General features: G+C 42.8%; 1 protein-coding gene across 1 annotated transcript; it reads right to left on the bottom strand.

Moving 5' to 3' along the window:
• Window positions 1–1,798: 1,798 nt before the first annotated feature.
• Window positions 1,799–9,604, bottom strand: LOC144943220 (stomatin-like). Its single transcript, XM_078870521.1, has 7 exons — window positions 9,467–9,604; window positions 8,088–8,191; window positions 7,596–7,668; window positions 7,383–7,465; window positions 6,571–6,774; window positions 5,485–5,619; window positions 1,799–4,839 (listed from the first exon to the last, which is right to left on the bottom strand). The coding sequence occupies exons 1-7, from the start codon at window positions 9,510–9,512 to the stop codon at window positions 4,642–4,644; spliced, it is 843 nt and encodes a 280-aa protein (XP_078726647.1). The 5' UTR covers window positions 9,513–9,604; the 3' UTR covers window positions 1,799–4,641.
• Between the last annotated feature and the right edge of the window lie 4,624 nt (window positions 9,605–14,228).

The raw sequence follows: 14,228 nt of genomic DNA, 5'->3' as shown, positions 1-14,228 counted from the left end.
TGGGCTGGTGTAACCAGGAGGCTCCTACCAGTATAATAGACTATAATTTGCCCTTTCATAATTGATGTAGGAGCCAAGCTGAAAAGAAAAGTTGATGATGCCATCATTTGGAAAAAAACATGTGACAACGATATCAGGTGGTGACAGTCACATGACACCAGTGCCACGTGGAGCCAATGTGGACTTGTGAGAAGCAGACTAGGAGAGACTACAAGGACTCTTGGAGGATCACATGGTATACAGCGTGAAGATGGAGGTGGTGTATTTGTGTTGAACTTCTTTCGCACCATACGTAGCCAACCATTACTAGTCATGGGTGCGGGGTAAGGACAAAAAACGAAAGACAAAAAGCAGTTCTCAAGAAATGAGTTTTCAATATAGATGTAAAAGTGCATAGCTCTTGTGACTTTCTATTATCGATGAGCGTTACAGAAGGTTGCAGAAGTGGATCTGAAAGTGTGCGATGCAGTGGCCGTTTTTGTTCGATGGCTAGCCATAAAGAGTAAAATACACTGTTGGGTCACAAGGTTATCCAAAAGAGAATTATCCTGACATCGGATATGGACAGTGGCACGATAGTTGTTTGGGGTGGAGTCGCGTCCACAATAAGAATACAAAAAACATCTAATTAATTCACTAGCTCCCCTGTGCTCTATACAGGGTTTGTTATCAGTGGACTGAGTATGGCAGTTTGCAAATCTCTATTTTATATTTCACAAAGTACAGTAATCACTAGCATCGCTGTAGTGTATATAAATAAAAAATCGATAAGCATATAATGTTTTCTTCATATATCTATATCTTCACATTGAAACATTTAACTACACCACCCATCTACCCAATGGCCTTCTGGGTGTGCAAAACGTCAGCTGAATTCAGTACACGCAATCCTTTTGTAATGAGAGTGCCATCTATTGGGCAGCAAGGGGTAACCGCACGGCCACCACCAGGTAACGGGTATCCAATCCTAAGCGGGGATATATCTGGGCCAAGGGTCATGGACGGAGTCAAAGGGGGAACGTGCGGGAACCATCGGGAAGGTTTCCAGAGGGGGCGTGGCTAGAGGTGGAGCTAGAGGAATATAAGCAGAGGCAGGGGAGGACTCGAGGTCGGTGTGTGAATCCTCGAGTCTGGACTGTGTCACTGCCAGAGGTCGCAAACGAGTTTTGATTCCTTACCCGTACCTGGCCGCACCAGGGTCGCAAATGGGTACCCGTACCCTACCCGATACCTGGCCGGGTACGGGTAGCCGGGTATCGGGTAGGGTACGGGTATCGGGTACCCGATTGCGACCTCTGGGATGAAGCCATGTTGCAGGCGCGGGTGGGTTTATTCTAGGAACTTGAATTGTGAGAAGAGACAAGATGTTGGGAAATGAGTGACAAACGGTTACTCACTAGTGACTCACGGCCTACCCGTACCCGGCCGCACCAGTTGTCGCAAACGGCTACCCGTACCCGGCTGGGTACGGGTAGCCGGGTATCGGGTAGGGTACGGGTATCGGGTACCCGGTTGCGACCTCTGGCTCACTGCAGAAGCTTCTCCTCGCCATCGACCACGTGGCGGAACCCCATTGAGGCTCGCCTCTCCACCCGGCACATCGCCAACCAGCGATGGGATCGGGCAGTGAGAGACGAACCTCAACGGCGGAACAGAGAGAACGGCTCGTCCCCGGCCGTAGAGAGAAGGGAAACATACGGGGAGAGCTGTAGTGAGCTGTGCAGGAATTCTATCAATAAAAGACGCCAGTCAAGATCGTCATGGAAGTCGTTTAATGACACTTAGGCTAGTTTTGACATACAGCATCTCATTCGTCACCCTTGCGTCAAATCTGGTGAATGCCCAAATACTATATTTGCATTTATTAGATAGCTGCTTACAATTCCTTAAAACCTGTTTGCATTGAAACATTTTATAATTGTCGTTAAGTGCGCTTTTTCGTCTTGTCACCACCAGTCTTGATCAGCCTTTTCACATGCAGTTTTATATGTCGACACAAGCACATCGACATGCTCATAACACAATGCTCATCATGAACAGCCATGGTCAATGTACTATTGAATGAAGGCCATCTCACGCTGTCGCCATCCTCCATGGTCCTTTGATGCCACAATCTGTCTCCCTCTGGGACAGGACCTCTACGGTGGCTCTCCTCTAAGCTGTGTTCCTTATTTTTAGTTGTCATTTTGTCACCAGTCTTATCCATCGGCCATCCTTTCTAGATATATGTCCTGACCAGGGTCATTTACATTCACTAACAGTGAGCCTTTTCACATGTGCTTTGTGTGTTGGCTTCAGTCATCTTGCACTTCCCAATTACCACGGTTGGCTACGTACGGTGCGAACGTTCAAAATACATCTTGATATTCATGTTTGGCATAAGCACCCCCATACAGTGCGGTTCACATGCCATCCCATTGGCGGGCTCCATGAGCCATTCCCAATGTGTGTTGACAAATATTATCATGGCTACATTACCCTGACAGCACTTTCACATAGCGGTTAGGGCTGGAAAATCCCGTGTTTAAGTAAGTTCGTAACGGTTCAATGACTACAAAGCTTAAAGTGCACTTACGTCTCACACACAGCACAGTCATACATTACAGTGTTAAAAACTTGGTTTTACAAAACATGGAATTTTCACTTTTTATATTTTGGTGCCACGACATTTCAGACTACATACTGCAATGCTCTTCACTATCACCTCGTCTCAGCTAAAGTGTCATGCAGCCTACAGTTATAACTATGTTAAAAAGCAATATGTACACAAATGTACAATGCACTGTATTTTCAAGCTTACTATAACCGTGTAATATTTTTTTTATGAAACCGTCAATTTGAATTTATGGATGCACTTACAAATTTAATATGGCGAGATTTATGTATATTTTCATCACGTGAATTTGTGCATATGAAAAATAAAGAGCATGTTTACCACAGTAAAACATGCCATAGATGGGTAATGCTGCGTAATCGTATCACGTGGATGATGTATGCAGTAAGGAGATCTTCTCTTATCCATTTTTAAATGGGTGACCCATATTGCAGATCTTATCATTTGCAGGTTTATCCGGAAATGTTCTCTCCTTAACTGCACGGGGGAAAATGATTTGCAAATAGTATGAATTTGCTGTGGGACAACTTATCTTCAGAATAATTATGGATAATAGGAGTAATGTCTTAGGCGAAGCAATGCCTAATACCCACGGATAACCCCCAGATGGAATTTCCACGTCACTCCATGTATCAGCGAAAACATGGCAGGTAATGAATCTTCAACAGGTGGTGGATGTATCTCCTTTTGGCTGTCTGAGAAACGCAAGAAAAAACTGAGATATAAAGACAGAGACACACAGATACCGACATAGACACGGAGACAAACACGGAGATAAAGACCGGCCGCAGGAAATAGGACCTTTTGCGGACCCGACAGCTCCCGTGGATAATAGGAGTTCTGTATTTGTAGAATTATTTCTTGAACTTAGCACACTCCACGAGTCATTCAACAGCTTTGTCCTTTCCATCTCAGCTAGTTTCGCCTAAAAAGTCCAACAACGACTCAGCCGTTTCATTGTTTATATTTAATCAGAAAAAGCAATATATAACATTGATGTAATAATATATGCTGACAGATAAACTTTGTTACAAAACCAAACAACGTAAAATTCGCAGTGTCTGTATTAGTATATTTTAACTTTTATATAAAAAAATTACACGTACCTTCCTGTACCAACATAACCCCAACAATAAACATTAGGAATATACTCTTTGGTTCTTTCGGTAAAGTCACGTAGATATAAAATAAAATAAATTAAATCACGACGTTTTGGGCGCAACACAAGCGTCCGTCATCAGGTGGGACAACCACAGCAATAAAGCAATTGGTGAAGTGGGCAAAAGGGCTGCTGTGACAAGAGGCTATATAGGTGGAGCCAGAGAGGGGGGGAGGAGCCAGGGAGGAGAGATAGAGAGGGGGGTGTGGGGTAGAGGGAGTGGGGCGCTGCCAAGTGAAGCGCTGCTAGAAGGGATTAAAGGGCGAGTACGGAAAAATGCCGGGGGGGGGGGCGGGGGGGAGCAGGGCTGGGAGTGGGAGGCTGCGTGACTTTACCGAAAGAACCAAAGTGTATGGATCCCTGCAGTCACGAAAACTTAAAGTCTAGATTAGGAATGTAATTTATCACAACTCAACAAAATATGTATTTCACATTGTCAATGGAACTACTTCTCGCAGCCTCAGGGTTCACATGCATTTAATAAAAAAAATGTACACGCAAAAATAGTTCTTAATCGACACACATTTATAGCGCAAGAATCAATATTTATTTATGAATTAATGCATTGTAATGTTGACCCCAAGTCAACACACAGCCACATAATTGCTTGAATGCTGATTACAACCTCGGGGCATACTTGCCAGGCATACCAAATTAAGTGGAAGGTTTACATTCTTAAACCGTTTTACTGGATGCCAATCGATTTTCAAAGCAAAGATTTGTAAAAAAAATGTTTCAAGATGGATATGATAAATTTTGACCATCGGTATGCAGTAGCAAGATTTTAAAACTCGGAAGCCTACTACTTAAATTAGTAGGGTTGACAATTATGATCAGGGTGTCATTCCCTGGAATCTCGATGAAAGGCTCATTTCTTCCATGATGCTCCCATGCCCTGCAGCAGATCCATGGGCAGTGGGAATATGATGGTGGAGTTCTTCTCGGCAGCAATGGTATTGAGGGTCTGCAGGTAGCGGAGCTGCAAGGCTGCTGGGGCCTCCCCCATTACCAGGGCCGCCTCCTTGAGCGCCCGCGATGCGTGCATCTCTCCCTCCGCTGAAATCACCTGCAGCGAGTGGCATCGGGGTGGTTACCACACAGAAGCTTTGCTCTGATGAAAATGCAAACAATGTATGCATGTTGGGATGAGGACTGAGTAAGCAAAATGTACACTTTAATTTTTTCAGCATCATAAAATATTTACTTATTATATGCTGCGTTTTTTCATTGCGTTATTTTGTTGGGGTGCTTGATTATGAAAATATAACCTTCATCATTTGTATTTAAGCATAGTGTGCTGACTGTAACTCATGGCAACCCAGCCAAAGTGCAAGACACTGTAATCACGAGGGTGTGTTTCTGCTAACTGTAGGGCTAGTGCCGAAATCAAATAGGGTGGTGCTCGATTACATAACAGGATTTTCACATTACCAAGCCAAGACAGCGGAAGATTGAATTAAAGCTAAATCTTCCATCACTTCTCGGTTATTCACACATTTATAAATCCTGTAGGTTCACTGAAGATCCACTGCATTTTATCATCGTCGATGCACCAGTCGCACGGGTCGTCTTTTCAAAAAGGTTTCTTTGAAATAAAATATAACAAGAAACCCAGCATGCGTTGCGAAGCAAGATGAAATTATTGTGGATATGTTGCACACAGGATATTTATTTTCTATCGTAATAAACATTTTCACAAAGACACACAAACCTTGGCTCTAGCCTCTCGTGTTGCCTCAGCCTCAGCTGCCATTGCCCGCTGGAGCTGGTGGGGCAACTTGACGTCCTTGATGTCCACTCTCTCCAACTTTATTCCCCAGTTGTCTGTAGCATCGTCCAGTGTGAGCTGCAAAACCAAAGAAACCACAGCATGGCAATGCACAATGTTTCACCATATGGTCCTAAACAGCACTGAAGAACCAAACTGCACCGGCAATGTACAGTTCTTAGACGAGCAAACAACGATATAACATTAAGACAGAGACATGCAAAGTTAGTATCAGCAGTAACTAATGGTTTTCTGAGGTGGAATTAATTTAAGCTACAGGCGGTCCCTGCGTTTACGACACAATGCGTTCCTGGCAACACCGTCGTAAATTGGAACGTCGTAAATTGGACCCTACTTTCCCATAGACAATAGGAACAGTAGAACCATCACTTGCCATGTGTTTTTTTCCTTTTATCAGACATATTTAACACGGATTAATGGGAGAAAAATCCACAAAAACACTTGAGAATAACAAAAGCTCCACACCAAGGCACATCGGAAACCAGACTGACTGTTCAAATGTGTTCCGAGTCATGTCTTGGAAAATGCGTCTTGAATCAAGTTTCAGCATCGTAAACGATCCGTGGTGGCATTATACAAACGTCATAAATATGGATTGTTGTAAGTCTGATCGCCGTAAACCGCGCCTGCACTTGGGAGCAGAGGATAGCTCGGCATGCTGACACCTTGGGCAAGGTACCATCCTCACAACCCCCATTGTTATTTTAGTTACAATTTCACTTCAGTTTAACACATAGGCTTCCGCGGCCAATATTATTCATAAAGGTTTTTTGGTGAGATTACATAATTTGTATTACGTGACAAAGCTTATTAATTGGCTGTGTCGGGTGGTGGTGGGTTAACCATGCATTTATATTTGCGAGATCTCACCCAAAAAGCTTTTATGATGAAATTTCATTTCAGTTTACAAATTGCACGTCTTCACTTGCACATTACTAAACCTTGCGCAGTTGAAAAAAATCACTCCACAGTAAACAAAGTACTGTACAGGCATCTGTGCAGACCCACCTGCATGGTGTGCGCGATCTCCTCCCGGTCAGAAAGGATCTCGGACAGGTTCTTGGTGCCCAGCACATTTCGGAGCGTGGTCTGGGCAAGCAGCTGTGTGGCCGAGTTGGCATTGGTGATGTTGGCCACAGACAGGATGGCGTTCTGTACACGGTAGTACACCACGCCGTCCACACTCACTGTCACAGAGTCCTTGGTGAGAATCTGTGGGGAAGTGCAAACGGGCACACGGGTGAGTAATCATATATGGTTTATACTTGCGGCACAAAGATGGTCAATAATTAAAAGTTCAAAAAGGGTAATATTTGTAACGATTTTTTTTTACTAAACATCAGTTGCATCATCAGAGTTTGACCTGTTAAAAGCTACTATATAACCCACTAGGTAACCCATAACCCAAAAAACCTGTGTATTATGGATAACCCATTGCTATAGGCAAGACTTATATATGAAACTATGTGTAATGTATTATCCATAGAAGTACATTACACACCACCTCGGACTGATTCACCTGGCATACATCTGCTTTGATGAGATCTTGGAAGCTAAGTTGAGTTGATACTGGACAGTACCTGGATGCGTGATCACAAATCATAGGCTACTGTGGGGTGTTATAGGCTACTGTGAAGCTGCATTGTGGGCAGCAGGCCAGTGCTGCTAATCCATTATAATATATTTACATGCTCACACATATATGATTCCCGCCTTCACCAACCCAAAATGACCAGCATGTTGAAGTATGGTCAAATAACCCCCATGAACCATATGGTGTAAGCGGTGGATTGACAACATGTCCACATAGACCACCTTACCTCTTGAGGAGGGATGTCAAAGTTGACTGTCCTCATGTCCACCTTCACGAAGTTGTCTGTGCAAGGTACTATCCAAAAAAGACCTGTGCACATCCACATAAGGTACAGTATACATCAATACATATGTCACTGACAAAGAAAATGTAACAAAAGCTGAAAATTTTTGACTTTACAGAACAAGAAACTCTGCTCTGTCATAATGAAAATATTTACCTGGGCCCTTAGCGCCTCCTGGTTTGATTCGTCCTAGTGTGAAGATGACGGCTCTTTCATATTCTTGCACTATCTAATAAAGATAGAAAAAGGAAAAACACAAGACACGCACGGGGTAATTTTTTCCAAGGTCACCATGTGTGTAGTCGTGTAAGATTCAAGAGTAGTTAAGATGTGTTGCTTTGTTTTCTGTCAACATAAGTTCATGCAGAATGTTTAATACGTGCCTCTTCCCCATACGTCTGGATGAAAACTGTGTCTGTACTTAGTTACAATAAACAGATTATGTGAGCCAGTGGTTTGTCTTAATATGTAACCGCTTGGACTGTGCCCCCTATTCTATACTGTAAACTCTACACAAGTTGATGAATCCAAGCTTCATACAAAATGCAGCCAAATGAAAGCTAACATACGATGCTCAGTGTTTTAAATGAAATGTATACAATACTTAAACACTGTATCCATGGTTTGTATGTCATTTAAATAACTTACCTTGAAACACATCCATATGCTGATTGGGAATGTGATGAGTATCAAAAGGTAAGAAAGTCCGATTAACAGGTAACCACAGCAACCGACTCCACTGCTAGAAGGATCTGAAAATACACACAGATTTATCCACTTTAACCTTGAGTAGACAATTAATAATACTTCCACTTATCAGAAAACGGGACCACAGGTAAATGGGAGTTGTTCAGCCCCTTTTATACATTTAACAAAGTTAGGTGAGCAGATGTATGCAAGGTGCAGTAAGTAAACACACCAGCACAGTACATGCACGAGGAGATAACACCAAAGGTTGGAACGAAAACAATGTGTGCACACTTTAAAATGTACAAGCTTCATACCCCTGTCACTATGTGCCTTACACGGCAACAGCCGCCATTGGCCGCTAAGTGTCAGTGACGTCCCCACGGCGCCTGTGCCAGGCTAGGTGCACTTTGAGGCCACGATAAGTGTCCAAGGTTCTCTGCTGACAGGAGGTCTCGGGGACAGACTCCAAGGCGCCATGGGTTGACGAACTGAGACGACTGGCAAGATGTGCCCCCTACTGTGTAAACTTGCTGCGTTTTATCCGCCCAGCGCTCCGCTCTTTGTTGTGAGCGTCGTTCCTCTGCCTCCTCACGGACACACCTGGCACCGAACATTAATCTGATACCTAACACCAGACACTTACCACACTCACCTGTCATCTACATATGAACAAAAGGCAACTGAAGCCAACCACTCAATTTACATTGGCACTCCATCCATATTTACCAACCCTGCTAATTTAGGCGGTAGGATTCCGATGTGAAACCTATTTACCATGTACCGACTTGCATCGCAAATGTTGCATCAATAATTATTCCACGATTGCGTAGAGCGGTATGTCACTCATCACTTACTAGACGCAGGGCTCACGATTCAGCTGACGCCACTCACAAGACTCACGACTACCACCGCGCACCACACAGTGTTTACACGGATGGACGCAAATACATAAACATCGCTGTTGCTAATTGTTTTTTTACCCTTCTATCTGGCAACAAAACTGACACCTTTTATTTTTACTGGCAAATGAGGTTCCCATATCGCTGTTGTTGTTAAGACGCCAAACGTTATCAACTAAAATACATCAGGAAGTGTTTCGGACGATGACAATGAATAACAAAGGCAACCACTTTTTTGTTTGAGAATACAAAATACACGATTTAAACTACACAACGCATTAGTAAACGTCGTACACAGTATGCAAAAGTGAGATGTCAACTCGAATTCTCAACATCGCCTTATAACACAAAACGAACACATAACGCAATGCTTGGCCACACGTTTTTTTTTTAAAGCCACACACTTTTCTCCCAACGCGCATCGTGTTTGTAACCTACCGGCAGAACTATACAACTGGTTGTCGTCTGGATTCCTCTTCGACATTTCTGCACCGACCGAATAGGAACACGAAGACAGGGCAAGAGACGTGAGAGTTCTCTGCAGAATAGTGGATTCTCGACTGATTTATACACACGACGCGCCTTATGACGACATCGATGACACGTGCGTCTTTTTCCACACCCCTGGGGACCTCGTGCCCGGGTGACTCACGACCCAAACATCTCTCAGGTCAACAAAGCACCTTACGCAACTGTTGGACACGCCCCATTCGTTTTGATAGCGTTGCTCACCACGGAAAGAAGATACACATTCGTTTGAATTGAATGTTTTTTTCCCCCAATCCTGCACTGGTCAACCTTGTTTTAGTATAGGTGTGCCTTGGTATGCAAGATGATAGATTCACATGTTATGTCGAAACCGGTCCATTGGGTTGCATTCTTTGAATCACTGAAGGTCGTGGGACCGATGGGTTGTTAGAAATACTTAATCTTTTATATGGTAACATTATCTGCTAATCGAATGTAAGCCACTTCATTGAGCTGTCATTTGTGGCCAGGTCGCTTTTGAAAAAGAGCGATATGAAGCTCAGTGGACCTTACCTGCTCAAATAAAAATAGTAAAAAATAAAATTATACGCTGTAAGGTATTTTCCACGACGCGAATGTATTTTGAGTTATCCAGATGACAGTGCTGTAGAGTATATTCCTGAAATAATCTAACAATGGTGACATTTCAGCGAATAGATTTTTGCTTATTGCAAATTAATACCCTGAACAAATCCAGTTTAAAGAGCATAGCCAGGTCAGTATGTAATAGTCATGTGAAACATGTTTTCAAGTGAGTTAGGGATTCTGCTGCGTGGGTTATGTGCAGTTGTAATCTTCTTGGTTCTTTCGGTAAAGTCACGTAGAAGGGAAGTAACAAAATAATAAAAATAAAACATAATAAAATAATATAATAATATAATAAAATAATATAAGAACCAAGAAGATGAATCCCTGCAGTCACGAAAGCTTTAAATCGAAATGCAGTTGTAATGTTGAGTGATGTGATTCATAAATCCAGGTGTCGTAAGCTTGGATTGCAAGACGGCCAGGAAGGCGATAGCAGTACATAAATACTGAAAGGAATTATTGTATCGGGCGTGGAGTGTTGTGCTTTCTATGGATTCTGTAGTGTGGTTTCTTCCCACATGCCACTGATGAATTGTATTGGAAATAAGTAATATTTAAAGCCGAAACATAACATATAAAAAGAATGTTTCCAAATATATATTTTTTATGATAGAATATAGTATTGTCATCAGTACGACATAAGTATACCAAGTTTGCAGTCGATACCACATTGGGAAGTGGGTTAAAATTGAGTTACAAGATTTGAGGATACAACAACAGAGTGTTAAATAAGAGCGTGTAATAAAAAATGACAAAAATTCCCTGAGCAGTGAGGGCAGGAGCATTTGGCACCAAGGACTCGGCATCTTAAGTGAAATTATTTGCCACACGTCAGCGGTGAGGTATCAACCGATCATAGGTCCTCTCCACCAATTCGCACTGACCAGCGTCGTGAAGTATGGTCAAACAACGTGTATAACCAACACTGTATGAGAAGTAGATTGACAATGGTGAATTGCAGGATGGATGTTTTACATATATTTTGTATTACGTAAAAATTAAGGACATAAATTAAATGAACACATGAAAAAATCATTATATTTAAACCCAGGGTTTCCTAGAAAATAATATAAATGACTCCAGGACCTCATTCTGGTTATTTAAAGTGGCCTTCGGGAGCCACGCAAACCGCATGTGGCCTATCAAAGACCCCCCGTATAGTTTAACACGTATACTTTCACGATTCATATTATCCATAATAAAGATTTCTTGGGGGGGGTTAGGTAGCCTTAACAGACTTTTGAGTGATAACAACAGGTTGTTGCTCGGAAACCACACGATGATTCTTTAACCTCGTGGCCCTGGGGAGCCACACGTACCACATCACTGGAAGCACGTTGCCTACCTACCACGCCTGTGCGTGGAGCGGTAACAGCACTTTCCCAAAAGTCTACTGAGGCTATACGGGGGATCTTTGTCTTTTTTTATCGGCCACGTGCTTTTAGTCAAGAACCACCGGGAGTGTTTGAGTCATTTCGTGGTAATTAGGGGAAGTATGACCGTAAAAAAATGGGAACTACCGTAGAGTGCTTCCACGGATCAGTCAGCACCCAATCCTCTCGTCGTTAGATCTTCCAGAAAAAATAGCATGATGTTATAACAGTCTTGGTCAACTTTGTTGCAATATTGCGAGTTCACAATTAACCCGTCCCACCTGGGTGCAATCGAACGAAACTCCTTAATTACAATACAAGGAAATATTTCCAATTTGTATGTATGTACAATATGTTGGACTTCTTTCGCACTGTACGTAGTTAACCATGCTCATCGGAGGCACGGGGAAGGACGAACTAAACACAAAAAGCAGTTCTAAAGAAATGAGTTTTATATTTAGAAGAAATTCGCTTTCAAATTACAAAATATGTATTTGTCCTCAGAAGTACCGAATTTTTAAAGAATATATGCACGTTAATGACATCATATATTGACTATTAAGAAAAATGCTTGGGTAGAAAATGACTGTAAAAATAAGAGAACAAACACGGGAATTGCAACCAAGTGTAATAAAGCACTTCCACGATGACTGTTGACTTGTGTCTTTTATTTAACAATGACTGCACGGCCGCTCTCTCTCTCTCCAGATGGCTTCGTTCTCTCCTTGCCATAACGCGTGCACTCCCTCGTCCACCATTGCGACACGTCTCTCTCTCTCTCCACACTCGCCGCTGGGAGGAGAGAGGGCTTCGCTGGCAGAGCCCGCCAAGTGGCCGGTGGCGAGAAAAGATAGGCAATGATACAGTCCGGACTCCAGGCTTCCCACACCGACCAAGAGTCCTTTGCCTCTCCTTATATTGCTCTCGGCGGAGCTAAGCTCCGCCTCTAGCCACGCCCCTCGTGGAACCTTCCAGATGGTTCCCGTACATACGGACCAGCTCCGCCCGTTACCTTTGGCCCAGATGGAACCCTTCTTTCTGATTGGATATAAGTGACCCAGCAGTGACTATGCAACCCCTCGTCCTCCCTTAGGTGGCGCTCTCTCATTACACAAGGAATAAAACACATGATATTACGTCCACTGAGAGGATAGAGTGATGAAGTAAGCTCATGTGTGGCTATTAGATGGATCGTTAATTCGTAGGAGCGTGAGACAGCCACTTTGAGAGGTCATCATCAGAAATGAATGTGATCATGGCTGATGATGAATAACGTCAGCGTTCGATAACAAGATCCCCGAGATGTTGTCCTCTCATTGGGAAGGATTAAAATGTAATGCTGGTTTGCTAATTTATCACCGAGTTTTGGCTGTTCCTTTCATACATGTACTCGGTTGTTCACAAGGTAAGTCCCGACAAGAAACACAACTTTGCAGTACATTTCACGCATATTGGATCATATAATAGATCTTAACGAAAGTTATCATGACTCCCCTTTCGAGAAAGGCAGATGTATAGAGCTCTGCAGTGCATGTTTCATTCTGAGTTGGAAAGCTTTGAAGAGGCACCCACAGAGTATGGTTGCAATAAATAGTTATTTCAATTATGTTGTGTATATTTTTAGGCGTGTCCCTAACCACATTATTTAGGTGAGGATTAAGTATGGAATATCGCGATTTTCGCTTTCGTGCCACACTTTACAAGAACGTAACCCCCGAAATATTCAAGGGTCTCCTGTATTGCATCTGGCCAGCCCGGTTGATTACCTAGAATGCAGTACGGTTACCTATCGTGTTAGTTATCAGCGGGGTTATAGTTTAACTTTCATCACCCCCGCGTGACAACATGGAAAGCGGATGTTGAATTGCACCTACAAATCGCGACTACGGTATCTTAAAAAAAGTTAATATGAAACCCAGTCTTAGCTGCCGGTCTTGATCCACAGTGAGAGAAATCCAATGTTAATGTGGCGGGGCAATTCTGTCCATAGCTTATTGATTGCAGGACCATTGTCAACTTCAAATAAGAGCTGTTTTTCAAAAGAAGGCTATTTAGATTGATATACACCTGGGCGGTGTTCCGGGTTGTTGTACATGAATATAAAGCTGTGTAAGTGGTGTCAATAGTGATCTAGTGACGTGACTGAAGTATTAAAACGTATGGTATTGGGTCAAACTGGTGTCACGAAAGTGTATCAACGGTGCCTATCACGCCAGGCGTGCAACACAAATTACAGATTAGGTTGGCTGTGATAAGACAATGTGGCTTGGAGGGACAGCGGACTCACAAGGTGCGGGCGTGGGGGGCAAGGGTCAATCTTGAACGACACGTCTGAATTTCTCTTGACCGTTGCGACAGATGGAGTAAATAACAGTGGTGTAACATTTATTTATTTAGTTTTGTTCCTGGGTAGTAAGTGTTATTTCCTAAGTGCTTATGCCTAAAAAATATAGTAAAATTACTATTATTCCCCACAAACTTTGCTTTTGTGACCAGGACATTGATGTTTTGAAATTTACATATTTTCCAGAACATTCCAGAGAGATTCAGTGATGAGTAAACTTGGATTAACTTCTAGAACATTCTAGAACGTTCCAGTAATATAAATAGTAGTATAAATACAGGGGCCTTAAGCCCGCCAGTTCAGTTTAGATCCAGCTACCCAAGTGGATACATATCTGCATTTTTCTGAGATGACATCAAGAGGCTGC

Source organism: Lampetra fluviatilis, chromosome 2 (genome assembly GCF_964198595.1).
Source record: "Lampetra fluviatilis chromosome 2, kcLamFluv1.1, whole genome shotgun sequence".
NCBI lineage: Eukaryota > Metazoa > Chordata > Hyperoartia > Petromyzontiformes > Petromyzontidae > Lampetra > Lampetra fluviatilis.
The sequence above is the reverse complement of the archived record's forward strand: the minus strand, read 5'-3'. Positions and strand labels throughout refer to the sequence as shown.